Raw genomic sequence first — 20,796 nt, 5'->3', positions numbered from 1 at the left:
GGGACGAAATTTTGATATAATTTATTGCATACGAAGGTGATGAAAGTGGGGTAGCTGCCTTCTGTGTGTTAACTGGTCTTCTAAACAAGCCAACCATAATTTGTCAACCCACTTATTTTTTTTACCAACAATCGACGAATTGGTCGACAATAAGTGCTAAAAAAAAATGTCAAATGAAAATAAAAAAGAGCGTATTGATGAATATGAAACGGGTTTTCTAGTAGATACTACATCAGGTTAATTTGATTTTGGCTCAGCTCGTCATTTTATTTCAGAATAGTTGCCTTCTGGTAGTATGGTGAAAAAGAGGTCACAACGATGAGAAGGGTATAATCTGATATTGATGATTATGAAACGTTTTTCTGGTACATTGTACATCAAATTTGCTTTCATCTTCAGGCTCAGCTCTTCATTTTACATGAGGACGGTACTTCATACACAGAAAAACGAACATTTACTGACAGTTCACTTTTTTATAGAAAAAACTGAAAAAATTTACACGAAAAGCAATAAAAAAAACTAGTTGAGCGTCGACCTAGAATATGCAACTTTAGATATGTTGTTGAGCTTTTTTTCTCTACAATATGGTATAAAAATCATTTCTATTGCAAGTTGTTTGGGGTCGAACCATATTTTTGGCTAGTTTGACTGTACTATTAAGACTAATTTAGATAATAGTTACCATTTCTGAATCAGCTAAAAATGGCAATTTTTTCTCACCTGCCAGTCTTTTACTAGACTGCAGTTGCCACTTTTCAATATATAGGTTCAGTAATCCTTAGTATTATACTTGTTTCCAGGACGATATGAATCAAGCAATTGCCCCATTTTAGAGGCAACAAATGACAAGCCCCAAAAGCGCCATATCCCTTGTGACAGTGTTGCTGGATATATATGCCAAAGAAATACAGGTAGGTGGTCACAGTTGTGTTTTATAGGGAAAATCTCAGTCGCCGCAGATGATTTCTACTCGTTTCGGAAGTTGTTCATTGTGTAATTTTGGACTGAATGAAGATTATTCAGTCTTAATTTTAAAAGGAATGGAGTGTTGAGGATTTATTATTTACTGCAACAATGATTGCTACCAGACTGCTACCAGATTGTTAACTTTTTTTTAAAGGAAGCTTAGCCCGGATTTCTTTATTTTCCCAAATTTTTACAATTTCTTTTTTAATTAGCTTTCTATTGTTTCTAAAATGTTAGCTGAAATCTGAACAGTCGTTTTCTTGGCTTCTTTTAGACCAAAAAGAAAGAAAAATTGAGTTTACATGCATCGTCTAAGAAAAAAACTTCTGCTTAGTAAGGTTAGCAGTCACTTACTAAATCAGTAAGATAATTTAGTAAGGCAAAAATAACTTTATAAAATAAACGGGAATACCTTGTCATTAGATTGAAAACCGACCTATCAAAAAGTATTTTCATCTCCAGTCCAAGCCATATGGCCTCAAGTCAAGGTAGATTTCTGAAGCTTAGAATAATTTTGAGTCGTGTCTCCTTATAGCTATTAATCAGAGAAAATACTGTTTCCGAAAATAATTTTTTTAATAACTGGTAAATATAGTTTGCAAGACGGGCAGAACTTTTCACGCTCAAGATCTCAAAAGTAAAAACGAACAGAAAATACTAAAATACAAAAACGAGCAGAAACTAAAATGAATAATTAAAATTAAAACGAAAAGACATTACGACAGGTTAACACCCCGAAACATTCTAAAGGCGAGGGTATCATTTGTGCTTTACTGAAAACAAAATGTAATTTGAACATTTTCTCAATTATGACATTAATAAATTAAAACCGCCGAGACCTCCAGGAAGGAATAATTAAACAATTAGTCAACTTTCATTAGCTGTTTTCAATAATCATGGCTATAATGGTGATTTCCTTTCTTCTTTTGTTTTTGATGTTTTTTGGAATAAAAACCATACTGCTCAAATAAATATCGTTTTCAGCGAAATGCAAATTATATTCAAGCTGTTTAGAGGTTTTGAAAGGGAGGGAATGGTAAAGGTAGCCCCAATTGTATTTACAAATCTTGATGAGCCGTGAGATATCACGGCTAATTTGTTTTATTGGTGTTGTTGATGCTATAACAACTCCAAAAAGTAAAAAACTGTTTTTTTTGGAAACGGAAATGACGCTCTGGCCTTTAGAAAACATGAAAGGCTTTAGTTCTAATACAGTTTTTGGTAATTTTGTGCTTATTGAATTTGAGCTAATTATTCATTGTAATTTCTACTCGATTTGGTAATCATTTATTCATTGATAGTAGCCTAATTTCTGTTCGTTTTAAGTTTGAATTGCTAAAAGACTTTATTTCTACTTGTTTTTTTATTTAATATACCTCTTTACTCTCCCTTAAAAATCTTATTTTTGGGAATTTTTTTTTCAATTACTTTCTGTTCATGTCTAATTGACACAGATCTTTTGTTGGTTATTAGAAGGGATATTTTGTCACTGCGACACCTAAAGGCTATATCCGACATTTTCAGACTTCTGAGGTTATGGCTGAAAAATATTTGGTAAGCTGTCCTTGATGGGAGGATCAGCAAGCTAATTTAGATCAAGAAAATCGAAGTGAGGTTCAATATACATTGTCCTGCTGATTGTTCCTTGGAATATAATTCAGCGATCAAGGTCTGGCAATTATTTCAAAAGTTTTTGAATGTCAGATATGTCACAGCCATGATTCATAACGGTTTTTTCGGTTTTTCTGTTTAAGAACTAAGATTTTGGGCTGCTATTTAATTTTTGACAATATTTTTCTATGAATTTTAATAATAGTTTACTATAGAATTTTGGGACGATTGGTCCTGCATAATTTTTGGGCTTATTTTGGGCTGGAGCTATCCTATGCCACACCCTATTACAACTTCGGATATCGAAAAATGTTAATCCACCATTTTATTATTAAAATCTCTCAAGAATTTTTTTTTTTTGTAACTGCTTTTTTTGTTTAAATGAATCCATTTTAACGTCAGTTAATAAGAAAAGTTGTTTTTTTTTTTTTGAAGCAACAAAAATAGAAACAGGGCTCCAGGAATAAATAGAACCCGATTTGCTTCCTAATTAAAGATCTTTTGGCTCTGAAAGTTTTGATTCAGGTAAAATATAAAAAAAGAATAAGTGTAAAAATTCAAATTTTTTTCATGGAGAACCAATATAATAAAAACTTAATTTCTTGATTATCTTCCCTTGGTCCCCCTAAGGGAAAAATTTAAAATCTTCTTGCCTGCTCCCAATCCAATAATACTCTCGAAGTTTCAACTCAATCCCGTAAACTATTAATTTTTTTCCCTAGATTTTGCAGGTATGGTATTTTGATAGTCTGGATACACATAATGTCTTTTAATTTAGCTCCGCCCTTTCCCCATAGTCACCTTGCAACGTCCATTTGACCCTCTAAAAATTCTCTGTAAGTTTTCATTTAATACCCTACCCTAATCCATTCCTAAGATGTTGCAGACACGCCATTTGATCACGGCATATATATTTTCAGGTAATACATATGGACTGGAGACAAAGATCGGTTACCCCTTTCCTCTCAAACTAAGTTTGAATTTAAATGTCTGAAAGTTTTGATTCGTTTCCAAATTTCAATTTAGGTCCACTAAGCGGTTCTCAAGATATTGCAAGCGTGTTATTTTAGTGCGCTGAATACACGTAGTGTCTTTCAATTTACCCCCTCTCCCGAGCCAATCTTATAAATCCACTTGACACTTCTACACTCCGATACTCTCCTCCAAAGTTTCAATACAATCCTTTTAGCCGTGCGAGAAATATTGTAAATAGTTTGAAAAATCAGTTGCACATAACATCTTTCGATATATTCAGGTACGTGGGCCGTTTGCAGAGAACATCTTGGGAAACTGGGAGTCCTGGCATAGAAAACGCAAATCGGCATAGCATAGCAAATTGGCGTGGAAGGGGGGGGGGGCTAGTCGCTCCTCAATTATTTGCGATTCTTAAAAAGGGTACCAGAAATTTGAATCAAGGATCCATTGATACCTCTCCAAAGCTCCTACGACCACTCCTTCTATACCAGGTGGCTTGGTAAAAAAAAAAAAAAAATACATGGAAACCATATCGCTCTTTCCTTAGGCTTTACTTTGCTGCCACTGATAAATTATGCGTCCATCTAAGAGTCACAGTATGTTTTAGTAAGCTGTTTCTCTTTGCTGACAAAGATCACGAATGAAGGCCAGACAAAAAGGAAATATGACTGCAATATAATGTTAAGTCGCAATGAATATTAGTATATCATGCAAGACTCCCATGCAACTGAACCCTCGCTCAACTCGACCCTGGTCAACTTAACCCATTTAACCCAAACCCCGTGTAACTCAACCCCACTTAACTCTACCCCGTTTACCTCAACCTCATTCATCTCAACTCCTGTAAAATTAAACCCGCGTTTAATTCAATCACATTTAACGTAACTGCCATGCAACTGAAACCCCGTGTAACCTAACTCCATTTAAATCAACCCTCCTCAAATAAACAATATAACTAGAAAATGAAGTTTAGCTTGTTTTGTTGGAAGTCATAAAACTTAATTCGAAATAAATGGTCTTTATTCATTGGTTAGTTCTTATGTAAATGTTTTATTTTACCTTGTGCTGGTCTAAAACAACACTATTCTCCCCCCCCCTAATATATATATATATATATATATATATATATATATATATATATATATATATATATATATATATATATATATATATATATATATATATATATATATATATATATATATATATATATATATATATATATATATATATATATATATATATATATATATATATATATATATATTTATATTTATATATATATATATATATATATATATATATATATATATATATATATATATATATATATATATATATATATATATATATATATATATATATATATATATATATATATATATATATATATATATATATATATATATATATATATATATATATATATATATATATATATGCAAAAAGTGCAAAACACTTGCACTTATTGCAAAAAAGTGCTAAATTCAAAGTGCAAAAACACTTGAATTTATTGGTTGCAGCAACAGCTACAACCTAGTACAGAGCAAACATCGGCCCATAGTAACCAAAAGCTCAAAAATACGCTCTAAAAATGAAACTGTCTCCTAAAAAAAATTCAGTTAATGTGAACTCTGGAATGGTAGCTATTATTTCGGTTCATCTTAATAGTAAAAGCTTATTGCGGAAATAAACTCAGGGGAATTTTGGAAAAGAGCTTGAAACGCTGATAAGTCTCCGTATTTTCTTTTTTATCTCTCCAGCACTAACAAGGAACTGGAACATCGTAGGGAGCTATTTAAGAGGATATTTGAAAGCTAAAGCTCATATTTACGTGTTTTTTTTTGTAATTTCGTCATGACAACTTCATCATAAAATGCCCTACGGCCCCAAAAATATATATATGATTTTAGTGTCATTTCTGTAAAAACGGCTTGAACCATAAACAGTCTACCATTTAAATTTTCATGATCTATACCTCTTAGCCTAGTGTTTTATTACCTCTTGTTCTATACCTCTTAGTCTGTACCTCTTAGCCTAGTCTCCCTCTTGAATAATTCCTCTCCCAGTCCCCTTTGCAAATTGCAATTGGATAATAAAAAAGTGAGTTCTAAAAATTACTGCCTTGTAAAAACCAATCATTTAAGAACAGCTGACTCATAAATGATAGATGGGATTTATTTTGATCTCAGTAATAAAATTAATTGCGTAAAGGGTTTTTGCAAATTTGAAAATAGCTTGAAAACGTGTCTTCTTTTTCTTTACTTCTTTCGCTAGCACTAGCGGGTCCATTGAATGTTTTAGGGGTGTTGGAATCGGTAACCATCCAAGGTTCTTAGAATTAAGCTTTTATCCCCCTCCCCATAAAGATGGAAATTAACCGGTCATTCAGCTACCGAATTGATTGAAATTTCGACAAATTTACCGCTAATACCTTTACCACAAAAACCTTAAAAAGCTTGATTTTAAATACAGCTTAAACCATGTAAAGTTATCAAAATGTCATATTTTACCCTAAGTTTGGGTCATTGCAGTGTAAGTTGGAAATTGCGAGTGAAGCGAGAAGCAAATTTTGAGCTCTAATCAGCGCTAGTTTAAACTTTTCCATGGGCCAATTTGAATAACTGTTGATTCAAACAGGGGTTGAAATGAATGGGGGTTGAGTTGCCTGGGGGTGGGGGTTATGGAGCGGAATGGGATTGACTTAAATGGGTGTTGAGTTGTATTTGGTTTGAGTTGAATGGGGTTGACTTAAACGTGGGTTAAGTTAAACGGAGGTTGAGTTAAATGGGGGTTAAGTTGAATGGAGGTTGAGCTGAGCCATTGTTAAGTTAAATGGCTTAGGTTGAAAAAGGTTGAGTCAAACATGGGTTGAGTTACACGCACATAATCATTTGAATTTTAAAAGAAAACCCTTCTTACTTTATATGATTGATAAGAGTCCATATCACTTAGCTGATTTCTCCGGAGTACATTTACATTACAACTATAGTCAATCGGTTTACGGTCATCACAGGAGAATACACCCTGTTTTATCTCATGGCTGGGAGATCGAGTAGAAACGTTCAGGATTTTTGTTTTGGGGGGGGGGCGAATTATAATTTAGTGTTTGGAGAAGGGGAAAGTATTATTGTCCAGTCCACCCAAAAGAGATAACGCAATAGTTTTTTTTTCCTTTTTATACCTTTCCTTCAACAGGATCTTTCGCTAGTAAAGAAATAATAAAAAAAACTAAGAGGCACACTAGAGCCTCTGGCTTTTAGTCCATAACAGAATAAGTAAAGCTGTTTTTGCAAACCTCTTAAAATTTTATAAGAACAATGTAGAAACTATGAAAGTGAAAAACACTCTATGATTACTATTTTTTAAAAAATGGTAAATTTGACCAAGAATGGAGGTATTATGTAATTCCTGAGGGAGAAAGATTAAGCTTGAAACTCTGCTGCAGTGATATTCCACTAACAACTATCCAAAACGATCATTTCTTTAGTGCCTTTTAATTAATTATATATATGCCGTATTATGCTCTTCTTTTCTCCCCAATGCTAACAAAGCAAGCAACACTGTTAAATTGTAGCTAATCCTGTCTTTATCTTTGAGTTATATGTCCAAACTCTGAGCTGTTTCTACTAGCAATTTCTTTGTCTAAGACGGTTCAGTTTTGCTGTCTCAGCTTCTAAGCATATTTCTTGGCAAAATTGTGTTCGAAGATTGAATGTAGCTAAGGTCTATTTTAGAATTGATCAAGGAGACTATCAGATTCAGCCAGATATCGCAATGAAGAAAAGATACAAAATTAGATTTTTTATTTACAATGCTAAATATTTTATTTTTGTAAAATCAAAATCATATGTCAATTATAAGCCACCATTTGATTTGGGCCAATTTGTTTGGTCCAAACATACTTTTTCAATTTTGTGGTTATAACAATCTAGTTATAACCAATACGGTGTTTGGTCATAAAATGGCTCATAAGTTAACATGGTATTCACGTGATGGTAAGACAGCAAACCTTAATGATTAAGTTACAGTATTAATTAAAAAAACTTTCCGAAAAATAAGGTTTTCAGAGAAAAGTAAAGGCCATTTTAAACTTAAGCTCAGCAGATAAAAATACCTGTTAAAATTCAAACTCAAAATGACCAGAAATTACTATTAAAAAATAAATGAAACCCAAAACAAACAGAAATTAAATAAACCATCATACGAAAAAGCATACAACAAGTAATAATATACATGAATAAATAGATCTTAAAGCGAGTAATGCTTAGATTGAATATGAAAATCAAGCTTAAAACGAAAAAAAATATTTTGCTATTGAAGTATAAATGAAAGTCAAAACGAACAGAAATTAAAAAAATCAATGGAAACAAACATACAGTAGATATTAATGTAAATTAATAAATAAAACTTAAAACGAGTGAAACTTAAATTGAATGTGCAAATCAAGCTTGAAACGAACAAAAATCACTACAAACAGGAGTTTGGGTATCGCCTCCTTCTCTCACTGTAAAAGTCTTAAACCTACTGCGTCATTGGCGCTTTACTTAAGACCAATTTTATTACAAATATGTTCTTTCGTACTTAATATTGAAAATAAACATTAAAATTGTAGTAAAATTTTAAACTGATGAGCTTTCAGCAATTAACATCATTATGCATCAAATTTTCAGTTTAATGTATTAGTTCTTTCTAAAGTTGTTCAAGACGAATACAGTTTCACTACAAACAAGAGTTTGGATACTGCCCCCTTCCTTAACTGTAAATAAAAACCAAAAGCCTACTGCGTCATCGGCACTTCACTGAAAACGAATTATATTACAAATATTTTCTTTTCCAGCTCTTACAGCATTCAAAATAAAAATAAAATTAGAGTGAAATAAAGTCCTGTACTGATGGATCTTTCAGCAACTAATATCATTATATATCAAGTATTCAATTTGATGTTGTTTATACTTTCCAAGACTGTTCAAGACGCATATAGTTTTCAGTAAAGTGCCAATGACGCAGTAGGTCTTAGACTTTTACAGTGAGAAAAGGAGGCGATACCCAAACTCTTGTTTGTAGTGATTTTTGTTCGTTTCAAGCTTGATTTGCATATTCAATTTAAGTTTAACTCGTTTTAAGTTTTATTTATTAATTTACATTAATATCTATTGTATGTTTGTTTGCATTGATTTTTTTTTAATTTCTGTTCGTTTTGACTTTCATTTATACTTCAATAGCAAAATATTTTTTTTTTTTAAGCTTGATTTTCATATTCAATCTAAGCATTACTCGCTTTAAGATCTATTTATTCATTTATACTATTACTTGTTGTATGTTTTCCCCTATGCTTGTTTATTTAATTTATGTTCGTTTTGGGTTTCATTTATTCTTTAATAGTATTTCGGGTCGTGTTGATTTTTTAATTTTACATGTATTTTTATCTGGTGATCATAATTTTAAAATGGGCTTTACTTTTCTTTGTAAAAAATATTTTTCTGAACGTTTTTTTTTTAATTAATTTTTGTTCGTTTTTGATTGTAAAAAATTTAAAATTTTTAAAAATTCCTTATTTCTAAATCAAACTTAAAAAAAAAAAAATCAAATATCCATCATAAATATCGAAACTGGTATCAAAGTAACAATATCAAAGTGAAAGAAGTTTGCCCCCTTTGAAATGAGCCCACTTTGAAGTTTATACGACGACCCCTTCTATATGAAGTGCCTCTGCGAAAAAAATAAATGGAGTTTGGGGGGAGGCTAGCTGCCCTCTGATCACTTTTTACTCTTAACTATGAAGTTTATACGAGCATCTTTTCCATAAAAGCAATATATGCCCCCAGGGCATAACTCGCAACGCCTACCCTTGGGCCCTGGAGGGCTGTGTCGCCACCCGAGTTATTGCTATCTGAACTTTGTTATCTGAACTATATGAAGTGCTTCTGGGAAAAAAGTAAATGGAGTTGGGGGGGAGGCTAATTGCCCTCGGATATTTTTTGACTCTTAAAAAGTGACAAAACTGACTATCTCAAAATTTGCAGCGGATGATTTGCGGAAAAAAGGGCTGGGGGGGGGGCTAGTTGCATTTAAATCTCTTGACCCTTAAAAAGTGAACTAGAACTTTCAGTTTCCAATCAAATAATACCTCTATAAAGTTTATACGAGCATCCCTTTCATAAGAACTATACATGCCCTTAGGGCATAACTCAGAACGCCTTCTCCCGGGCCCCGGGGGGGGGGGTGTATTGAGACCGTAGCTTTTCTTATCCGATCTTTGAACTATTTTATTTTTAAAAAAATGTCTATCTCAAAATTTTCATCAGATGGGTTTGGAGAAAGAAGGCGTGGGGGGGCTACTCGGCCTCGGATCTCTTTTGACTATTAAAAAGGGAACTCGAACTTTCACTGTTCAATCAAATGAGCCCTCTCTGAAGTTTATTCAAGCATCCCTTTCATAAGAACCAAATATGCCTCAGGGCCTAATTTACAACGCCCGGCCCCGGATCCTGGGGGGTTGTTACGACACCGGAGTTTTTGTGATCCGGCTTTTGAACAGTTTTTAACTTAATGGCTATCTAAAAAAAATTCATTAGATGCATTTGGGAAAGGGGCGTGGGGGGGACTAGTTGCCCTCCAATCTCTTTTGACTCTCAAAAACTGAACTAGAACTTTCAATTTCCAATTAAATTAGCCCTCTCTGAAGTTTTTACGTGCAACCCTTCCATAAGAACCATATATTCCTCCAGGGCATAACTTACAACGCCTGCCTTCGGGCCCTGGGGGGCTGTGTCGACCCCGGAGTCTTCGTTATATGGTCTTTGAACTATTTTTTAAAAATTGCTATCTCAAAGTTCTTATCAGATGGGTCTGAGAAAAAAGGGCGGGAAGGGGGGAGGATAGGTGCCCTCCAATCTCTTTTGACTCTTAAAAAGTGAACTATATCTTTGTATTTCTAATCAAGTGACCCCTCTATAAAGTTTATAGGACCATATCTTCCCTAAAAACCATACATGCCCCCCAGGTTATAAATTACAGCGCCTGCCCCTAGGTCCTGGGGGTTTGTGTCGACATCGGAGTTTTTGTTGTATGATCTTTGAACTATTTTAACAAAATAGCTATCTCAAAATTTTTATCGTATATATTTGGGAAAAAAGGGCACGGGGGGTCTGGTTACCCTCCAGTACCTTTTGACGCTTAAAAAGTGAACTATAACTTTCAATTTCCAATCAAATGACCCCTCTCTGAAGTTTGTACGTGCATTCCTTCCATAAGAACCATATACGCCCCCAGGGCATAACTAAAAACCCTTGCAAGACCTTGGGAGGGAGTGTCATGCTCAAAGATATAATTTCCAGAGCTTTCAACTACATTGAACAAAATGGCTATCTCAAAATTTTGATTGGATGTGTTTGGGGAAATGCTGGGCGTGGAAGGGGTGTTAGTTCCCTTCCAATCACTTTTGACCATTAAAAAGGGCACTAGCCATTTAAATTTCCAATTGAATGAGCCCTTTTTGAAGTTTCTACGACAACGCTTTCTATAAAAACCTTATTTGCCCCCATGACATAACTTACAACCCTTGGCCTGAGGATTCGGGAGATAGGAGGTTGTTCTTCTCGAAGCTCCAATGTTAGGAACGTTCAACTTTGTGGAGCAAAATGACAGATTCAAATGTTGTTATGATGTGTTTGGGGAAATTATAAGTATGAGTAGGGGATTAGTTGCCCTCCAATCACTTTCGACTATTAAAAAGGGCACTAGCCCTTTAAATTTCCATTAGAATGAGCCCTTTTTGAAGTTTCTACGACAAAGCCTTCTATAAAAAGCTTATATGCCCCCAGGGCATAACTTACAACCCTCGCCCTGAGGGCTGTGGGGAAGTGTCCTCCTCAAAAACATAATTTCTATCTGGAAATCAACCACATAGAACAAAATGGCTATCTCAAAATGGTTATCTCCTCCTCAAAAACATAATTTCTATTTGGTAATCAAGTACGCTGAACAAAATGGCTAACTCAAAATTTTGATTGGATGTGTTTGGGGAACTGGTGGGCGTGGAAGGAGTGTTAGTTGCCTTCCAATCATGTTTCACCCTTAAAAAGGTCACTAGAACTCTCGATTTCCATTCGAATGAGCCCCCTTTGAAGTTTCTACGACGACCCCTTCCATATGAAGTGCCTCGGGGAAAAAAATAGTAATAAAACATTGGAGCCGTGTGGCCTTTACTATAGGTAACGCTATAGCGTTGCCTCTGAAACTGAATACTGGCAAGATACTAGGGTATATAGGAGTGCTGTTATTGATTTTAAAAGTAAACATCACCATCTAGTAGTGTCTAGGGTTAATTTAAAGCTGAAGTTTCGGAAGGGTAACTACCTTTTGGGAAGCTATGACGTTGGTAGACTCCAGAATGAGAATTTGAGAGAAACTTTCCAGGAACAGTTGAATACTAAATTTGACAGTTTAAAATTCGATAATGTGGAAGATGGTTGGAGTAATATTAGAAAAATAATTTCTGAAGTTGCTGAAGGGGTCTTAGGGAAAAAACCTTGGACTGCAACTAAGAATATTAGTGGAAAAGCTTTATGTTTAATAGAAAGGAGAAAGAACTTGTACAAGAAATATCTGAGTGATAGATCATATGAAAACAAAAGGAATGTAAAGAAAGTGGAGAAAGCATTAAAATATGAACTATGGATGTGTAAAGTGGAGGCCATGGATAAAATTGTTGAGGATCTGGAAGATGTAGCTAGACGGCATAATAGTAAAATATTGTACTGGCATGTTAATAAATTGAGAGGGAGGAGTCAATCCGGACTTGGCCCAATTAAAAATTGGAACGGGACCACAATTTGCGATAAGGAAAGAACTAAAGAGAGATAGGCAGAACATTTTGAGAGTTTGATAAACCGAGATAGAACTGCAGGAAAGGATATAGAGGATAAAGAAAAAGTTTGTGATCCCTTGGATGTGAAGGAAGATTTGTTTTGTTATGAAGAATTAGCGACGGTGCTAAAAGGAATAATAAGGCTCCTTATGCCAATAGGGTGGTAAATGAATTTCTTAAATATGGTGGCTCGGAGGTTAGAAATAAGTTACTGAAGATTATGAATATAATTTTTGAAAAAGGGGAAGTACCTAACGATTTTAGGAAAACCTTAATTAAACCACTTTATAAGAAAGGTGATAAAAGTGACTGTGGTAATTATCGAGGCATTAGTCTGGTCTCGGTAGGTAGCAAATTACTTAGTAATATGATACTTTTTAGACAGCGAGATGCCATAGACAAAGTTTTAATAGAAGAACAGTGCGGTTTTAGAAAAGGTAGAGGATGTGTCCACCAAATTTTCACTCTTCGGTTAATAATTGAGAAATCCCTTATTTGTCAAACACCTTTGGTCCTCAGTTTTATAGATAATGAGCAAGCGTTCAATTCTGTTGATAGAAGAGCTTTAGTAAAGGTTTTATCCTTGTATGGTATACCAGACAATATATTAAAGTGATTAGTGCTATGTACGAGAATAACACTGCTGGTTTCGTATTAAATCAGGAGTTAAGCAGGGTTGTGTTATATCCCCCTTTACATTGATTATTTTGATGGACTTTGTCTTAAGGAGTACAGGAAAGGCAATGGGAGACCACGGAATCAAATCGGGAGGAAAAAGTCTTCTGGACTTAGATTAGTCTCCTGCTGATACTTTAAGCATCCTAGATGAAAGTGAGCAAAATAAACGAAAATTTAGAGGTTTTGAGAGTTCAGGGTGCTAGAATAGGTTTGAAAATTAATGTTAAGAAGACTAAGTCACTAAGACTAGGAATAAGTGAAGATGAAAAGGTGACGTTGGGTAATGAAAAGATTGATCCGGTGGGCAGCTTCACTTACCTTGGTAGTATTATTAGTGAAGATGGTGGGAGCAATGAAGATGTTAAAAGTAGAATAGCCAAGGCTCAGGGTGTTTTTTTTTCACAGTTAAAAAAAGTTTGGAAGAATAGAAAGATTAGTCTGCAAACCAAGATTAGAATATTAGAAGCTACAGTGATGACAGTGGTCAAATATGGCTCTGAAGTATGGGCGCTCCGAAAAACGGATGAAGATTTGCTAGATGTTTTCCAGAGAAATTGCTTAAGGATTTTTCTGGGTACCCGGCTGACTGACCGTATTTCAAACAATAGACTGTACGAAAAATGTGGTGTAATACCGTTCTCTAGGGCTATAATGAAAGAAAGGTTGAGGTGGCTAGGGCACGTTGTGCGGACGAAGGATGACAGATTGCCGAAGATTGTTCTTTTCGGCCAACCGTCTAGGGCTAAACGGAAAGCAGGTTGTTCTCATCTGGGCTGGAAGGACGTCATAAAGAAAGATTTAAAGGAAGCGGGAACTTCGTGGGAGGGTGTAAAAAGGCAGGCTTTGAATAGATTGGGATGGAGTAGGAGCGTGCGTAGCTTTGTTGGCCTCTGGTGGCTTGGTGCTGCGGTGAGTTGTTAGTAGTAGTAGTGATAATCTGGCCCTACTTACCGGAAAAAGCTATTCACTTTAACGCGCCTCAAGAAAGGTGTTTTTTTAAGAAAATTTTGCTGCCCAGATGTTTTCCTATTTTTGGTTCAAAATGAAAGCAAGTCAAATTTTAACGCTAAGCCTGAGAAAAATTTGCCACAGGGGCTTAAAGTGTCAAAATCTCTCTATTGGTTAGTTTTTATATAGTTTTTTTTTCAATTTGTGGACATTTTTTCTCCTATTTTACACTTTTTCTCATATTTCTGATTATAAGCATTTTTTGCATTTAAGTTTATTATTCAAAAATCATGTATGAAATAAAGATTTTTGTGGAATTTTCTTTCCAAGGATACTTAATAGTATGGCTTGCTTCTAATTTATAACTCTGAAGCTAATCAGTTAAGTTAATAACGAATTTAATAAGCTAACTATCTACGAAGTTAATAAGGTACATAAGTTAAATGGCACCATAACCTTTCCACCTTTAATCAGTCGAATCGTAATAACGAAAAAACAGCACCGTTTTGTGATACTAGAAAGGACTGAATCCGCTAAATTGATGATTACATTTAAATATAGGCTACATTGGTCTTTAGTTTCAGATTGACGTCGTTTTCTATATTGATTTTAAAACATTTTTCGAAAAAGGGTTAACAGAAAATTTAAGAACGAAATTAAAATTTTAAACGTTCAAAAATTATAATCAATAATATAATGAAACTTCAAACAAACAGGAATTACCACAAATAAGTGTAGGACCACCTTTTCCTCAAATTCCATGGAATTAGGTGCCATTTTCACTTGACTGAAAAATTTATGTATTTCCAACAGTGCACTTTTATGTGTCGTAACGTCAACAAAAAGAAAATATATAAAATACTAATCAAGGTTACAGGAAAAAACATTTTTTTTTTAGAATTATTTTTAGAAAGCCACAGAACATTTGTGGGTTTCAATTTTTTTTTACTATTTTAAAAGGAGTTTTTGCTGTTTTGCTTCATATTTCATTTAATTTTTAAAGCATATGAATTGATACTCAAATATAATTTTCTAACCTTCAGTTGATATTTTTCTGAAAAAACCAGTTTAGCTCCGTGAAAAAAAAATATTTTGAACTGGTAAATCACTATATGCATTTAAAAGGAAGAAAATAGTAATTATAGTTTGTCCCATATTGGGCTGACGAAACTAAATAAACATTTATATAATTTCGTTAGTCCAAATAAATTGGATAAATGAAATTATTTTAAATATACTGACACAAAAAGAATTTCAGGAAGCTAGAGCCATAATACATTCTTCGATGACAGAATAAAAACGAAAATCTTTAGTGGGTTTAAGGGAGTAGAATAACTCTTGGTTACGGTGCTTCTTGTTTGCTTTAATGTGATTGTTCATTAACTTCATTTAATTATTCGTTTTAATTTTGTTCGTTTTAGACATTCATTCATATTGATTTCCGTTCGTTTTAAATTTGATGACGATATGCGGATTTGTTGCTCTTTTAACTCTTTAATATAGCTCTTTGCTGATTAAGCACCTTTGTGCCTCATAATTTACGGGTGAAAAATCTGTCTGATTCCAGTTTAAGTGAGATGAAACATGCATACCTATTTCTGTGGTATAAGAGAGGGGCTGGGTGTGTGAGAGTGGCCATCAGCCGACTTTCGTTCTCCCGTCGCACAGACTAGAAATCCATGATTCTGGTTTAAATTAGGTACAACATGCCCACCTCTCGGATTCCCACTGAGTTAGCTTGGAGTCCCCCTTAGCCTGGACTCAGCTCGTTTTGCTCTGAATCAGAACTTATTGTTTTCGTACCTCGTCATAAAAATTTCCCACTCAGACCGTTTTTACATTGATTAAGGATTAAGATACTTTTTGCACCATTGTTAACTTAGCTCGTCTTTGCACCGAACAAGACTTATTTTTTCTTTTGTTTTCTTTTATCCTACTCCATGGGGGCTACAAGGGTACTCGGAGGCAAAAATGGGAGTAGCAAAGGGGTTGGCTACCCTTCTAGAATTTATAATCTTTTATTGGATGACCTCACTTTTACCATGGAAGACATATCGCTCTTTGTCACGGAAGATACTTTTCTGAATGGAGTATGAAAAGGCAGTGTGGTCTTGGGTGCTATGTATGGGAAATCGTAAAAATTATAAGAGTTCATACCCCTCCCCCCGTATCTCTCCATCTCTCTGTGTCAATTCATGTTCGTTACAATTTGCAAGATCATGTAGAGGATGTTTCGACCAAATTTTCACTCTTAGGCTAATAATTGAGATGTGCCTGAGTTTTCAAACACCTTTGGTCCTCATTTTTATAGATTATGAGCAAGCGTTCGATTCTCTTGATAGAAGAGCTTTGGCAAGGGTCTTATCCTTGTATGGTATACCAGACAAATACATTAAGATGATTAGTGCTATGTACGAGAATAACACTGCTGCGGTTAAAGCAGGAAATGAGTTTAGCAGGTGCTTTTGTATTAAATTAATCGAAAAAACTTTTTGCACAAAATAAGTTTTTCAAAAAAAAGTAAAGAACTCCATTAAACCAAAAATCAAAAAAATAGAATCAAATAATCTACCAGGCAAACAAAACCACAAATCAATATCAATAAATAAATGAAACCCAAAACAAACAGAAATTAAAATAAGTCAAACTCAAAACGAGCAGAAATTAATCTGAGAAGGGTTCTAAACCTTCTGCTTTCTAAAAGCCAGAATATAATTTGTACTTTACAGAAAAAATTCAAATTAATTGACTGAAAAAAATGTGCATTGTCAGTTTAATTTACACATGCTGATTTTATTCCTTAAAATCTTAATTACTTTTAATTTCTTAAAGTTATAAAAGTGAAAACATTTAAAATAATTTTTTTCAGTAAAGTACGAATTATATTCTGGCTTTTAGAAAGCATTGTTTAGAACCCTACTCAGATTAATTTCTGCTAAGTTTGACTTATTTTAATTTGTTTGTTTTGGGTTTTGTGGTAAAGCGGGTTTAAGGTAGTTAGGTGAAGTTGTAGTTGATACCTTATTACTCCCTTTATAGGGGAGATACTTCTGGTCATAAGGTAAATAAACTTTGGTAGCGTGCCTTAGGCTGTGACCTGAATAATTGGGCGTACCAGCTGGGACTATTCGAGGGATTAAAATAAGATTGTAGAGAGGTTGGCTATAACACAATACTTTTATTTATCCAACACACAACGATACAGGGTTAGACAATATATAAGCCGCTGTGACTGGTAGTCCCAGGGAATCAAAAATTATACAAATACTATGGTAAGATATAATATAACAAGACACTTGAACACCTACGATATTTGACATGTAATCTAAGGTAGTTCTAAGATAAACGGACCAGAGGTCAGTCCGACATAAAATTAGTATCAGGCTCCTCGTTCCCATAAAATGTATCTTTTATACATAGTATCAACCACATCTTATCGGGCCCATTGGCGCAGATAGCAAGGAAGAGCCGATTTCTCAATTTCCTATTCAATATACACATACCAGGATGTGTTCTTTATCTTAATTAAATAAAAAAACAAGTTTTTTTAACTGAAAGTAAGGAACAACATTAAAACTTAAAACGAACAGAAATTATTCTGTATATGAAAGGGGCTGTCCCCTCCTCAACACCTCGCTCTTTACGCTAAAGTTTTTCATTGTTAAGAAAAAAGAGTTGTGAGAAAGTCAAACTTTAGCGTAAAGAGCGAGGCGTTGAGGAGGGGACGACCCCTTTCATATACGGAATAATTTCTGTTCGTTTTAAGTTTTAATGTCGCCCCTTACTTTCAGTTAAAAAAACTTGTTGTTTTTTTTATTTAATTTTTGAACGTTTTTGAATAAATGCAGGTTTTGATCTTGGCTCACCGTACATGAATAATTAAACAAAATTTTCATATTAATTTACTTTTATTTGGTTAAATGGCTTTCTCGAAACTTATTTAATTTTATTTACGAACGTTTTTATTAGTAATAAATATACATAACTTACGAATTAACTTACGTAACGAACTTCTATATTCATGTATTTTTAATACGTATATTAGTGGGTTCGCCCCCTAGTTAATACCTTGCTCTTTAAGCGAAAGTTCGAATTTTGTTCCAATTCTTTAAAAATGACCGCTTAATCACAAAGGCCGTTAATTAGAATAATAGCTCTTATGAAAGTACTAAAAAATATTTGGCTTAAAGAGCGAGGTATTGACTAGGGGGTGAACCTAATCATGTATGTAATATTTTCTGTTCGTTTTAAGTTTTGATGTTGCTGCTGTTGCAGTTGAAAACCTTGTTTTTCTTATATTTAATTTCTGATCTTTTTTTAAATAATGCTGGGAAGTCCGGCGTCCCCTTCATAGCAATATCCCTTCCCCCATGAAAACTTCCTTCATGGAAAGATCCTCCCATATCACCCCCGACCCACCCACCCACCCCCACTACCAGGAAAAATCTCCCCTGAAAACGTCTGTATACTTCCGAATAACCAATACTATATGTTAGCATTGGGTAAAGTTCATAACTTTCAGCCCTCCCTCCGGAAACTTCGGAGGATTAAGTCATCCTAAAAGACAGACTTATAATATTTTCGAACATGCTGAACAAAATGGCTATCTCAAATTTTGATCAGGTGACTTTGGGAAAAAAATGAGCGTGGGAGGGGGCCTAGTTGCCCTCCATTTTTTTGGTCACTTTAAAAGTGCACTAGAACTTTTAATTTCCATTCCAATGCGCCCTCCCACGATATTCTAGGACCACTGGTTCGATAAGATCACCCCTGGAAAAAAAAAACAAAAAACACGCACCCGTGATCTTTCTTCTGGCAAAAAATGCAAAATTCCACATTTTTTTAGATATGAGCTTGAAACCTCTACAGTAGGGTTCTCTAATACGCGAAATATGATGGTGTGATTTTCATTAAGGTTCTATAACTTTTAGGGGGTCTTTCCCCCTTTTTTCGAAAATCAGCCAAATTTTCTCAGGCGCGTAACTTTTGATGGGTAGGATTAAACTTGATGAAGCTGCTATATTTGAAATCAGCATTAAAATCTGATTCTTTTGATGTATCTATTTGTATCAAATACCGTTTTCTGGAGTTTCGGTTACCATTGAGCCGGGTCGCTCCTTACTTACAGTTCGTTACCACGAACTGTTTGATAAAAATTGGCATTTCTAAACTTTGTATTTGTGTCTTAATGTTTTTACTAAAATCCGATTTTGAATTAATTAGACAGCGTCACCACAGTTTCATTTATTTATTGATACTGATCTGTGGTATTTATATGCTTGGTAGATTATTTGATTCTTTTTTTTTTCATTTTTCGTTTAATGGAGTTCTTTGCTTTTTTTGAAAAACCTTTTTTGTGCAAAAAGTTTTTTGATTAATTTCTGTTCCTTTTGTATTGACATTGTCTTTTTCAGGGAGAAAGACTGAGCCTCTTCTGAAGTTAAACACCCATCCCTTCTATAAAAACCTTAAATACCCACTGTACATAACTTACAACCCTTGCTCCTAATCTCTGGGGTTTGTTTCAACCCCAAAAGCCTTGTTATATGATATTCAGTCTGTTTTGAATGGAATGGCTATTTCAAAATTTCTATTAGATACATTTCTGGACAATACAACGTCTGTGTAGGGTGGAGGGGGTAGCTGCCCTCTGATTAGTTTGACTCTTAAAAAGGACAATAGAACGTCTGATTACTAATCCAATAAGCCCCTTCCGAAGTTTATATGACCACACTTTTTATAAAAACCCTATATGTTCCCAGGGCATAACTTACGACCTTTGCCCTTGGGGCTGGGGGGATTTGTTATCCTCAAAGATATTCAAAATTTTACTTCCGATCACCTTCGACTACTAAAAAAGGCACTAGTTCTCTCAATTTCCAATCGAGTGAGCCCTTTTTGAAGCAGCTACGACAAAACTGTCTATAAAAACCTTATATGCCCAAAGGGTATAACTTACGACCCTTGTCCTGAGGGCTACGGGGGAAGGGTTTTCATCCTCAAAGAAATAATTTCCAGACCTTTCAACTACATTGAACAAAATGACCATATCAAAATGTTGATCGAAAATGTTTGGGGGAAATGATGGGTGTGGAGTGAGGTGATTCTCTCTCCGATTACTTTTGATTATTAAAAAGGGCAATAGCCTTCTCAATTTCCAATCGAAAGAGCTCTTCTCGAAGTTTTTATGACAACAGTTTCTATAACAACATTATATGCCCTCAGGCTGTGTGGCCCTGAGGGCTGTGTGGGGGTTGTCATACTCAAAAACATAATTTCCGGACACACACACATATATATATATATATATATATATATATATATATATATATATATATATATATATATATATATATATATATATATATATATATATATATATATATATATATATATATATATATATATATGTATTATATCAACACAAATCACAAGCGCATAGAATAGGGGTCCTTTGCAGTGACTGTCTGTTGAACAGAATCACAACCATATTCCCAACACTAAGAATATATTTTTAGTGTCATTAATTGGTCTATTCAGTTCCTAACAGGTGTATGCTTTTATTAGTTCAGTAAACATATTAAAAAAAAAAAAAAAAAAAAAAAAAAAAACTATCAAAGAATGAAGTTCCCACGACCTGTTAATCAATAGGGTGGGCGAAATGCTCGACACCGAATGCCGTCTAATTAATCAACCTTATACACGTGGACTATGGGTGTACAAAGCTGCTTCTACAGGATTTATAA

The 20,796-nt window shown here is 34.2% G+C and overlaps 1 protein-coding gene across 1 annotated transcript in view; it reads left to right on the top strand.

Moving 5' to 3' along the window:
* LOC148946187 (uncharacterized) overlaps nucleotides 1-20,796 on the top strand; it is a 221,695-nt gene that overhangs the window by 155,278 nt on the left and 45,621 nt on the right. Inside the window, exon 11 of the mRNA XM_089097628.1 lies at nucleotides 801-911. Coding sequence (XP_088953754.1) covers nucleotides 801-911 — 111 coding nt within the window. The remainder of the gene's footprint in view (nucleotides 1-800; nucleotides 912-20,796) is intronic.

Source organism: Artemia sp. Qi Xiang Cuo, chromosome 12, assembly GCF_049724085.1.
Source record: "Artemia sp. Qi Xiang Cuo chromosome 12, ASM4972408v1, whole genome shotgun sequence".
NCBI lineage: Eukaryota > Metazoa > Arthropoda > Branchiopoda > Anostraca > Artemiidae > Artemia > Artemia sp. Qi Xiang Cuo.
This window is presented reverse-complemented; position numbering and strand designations above follow the sequence as displayed.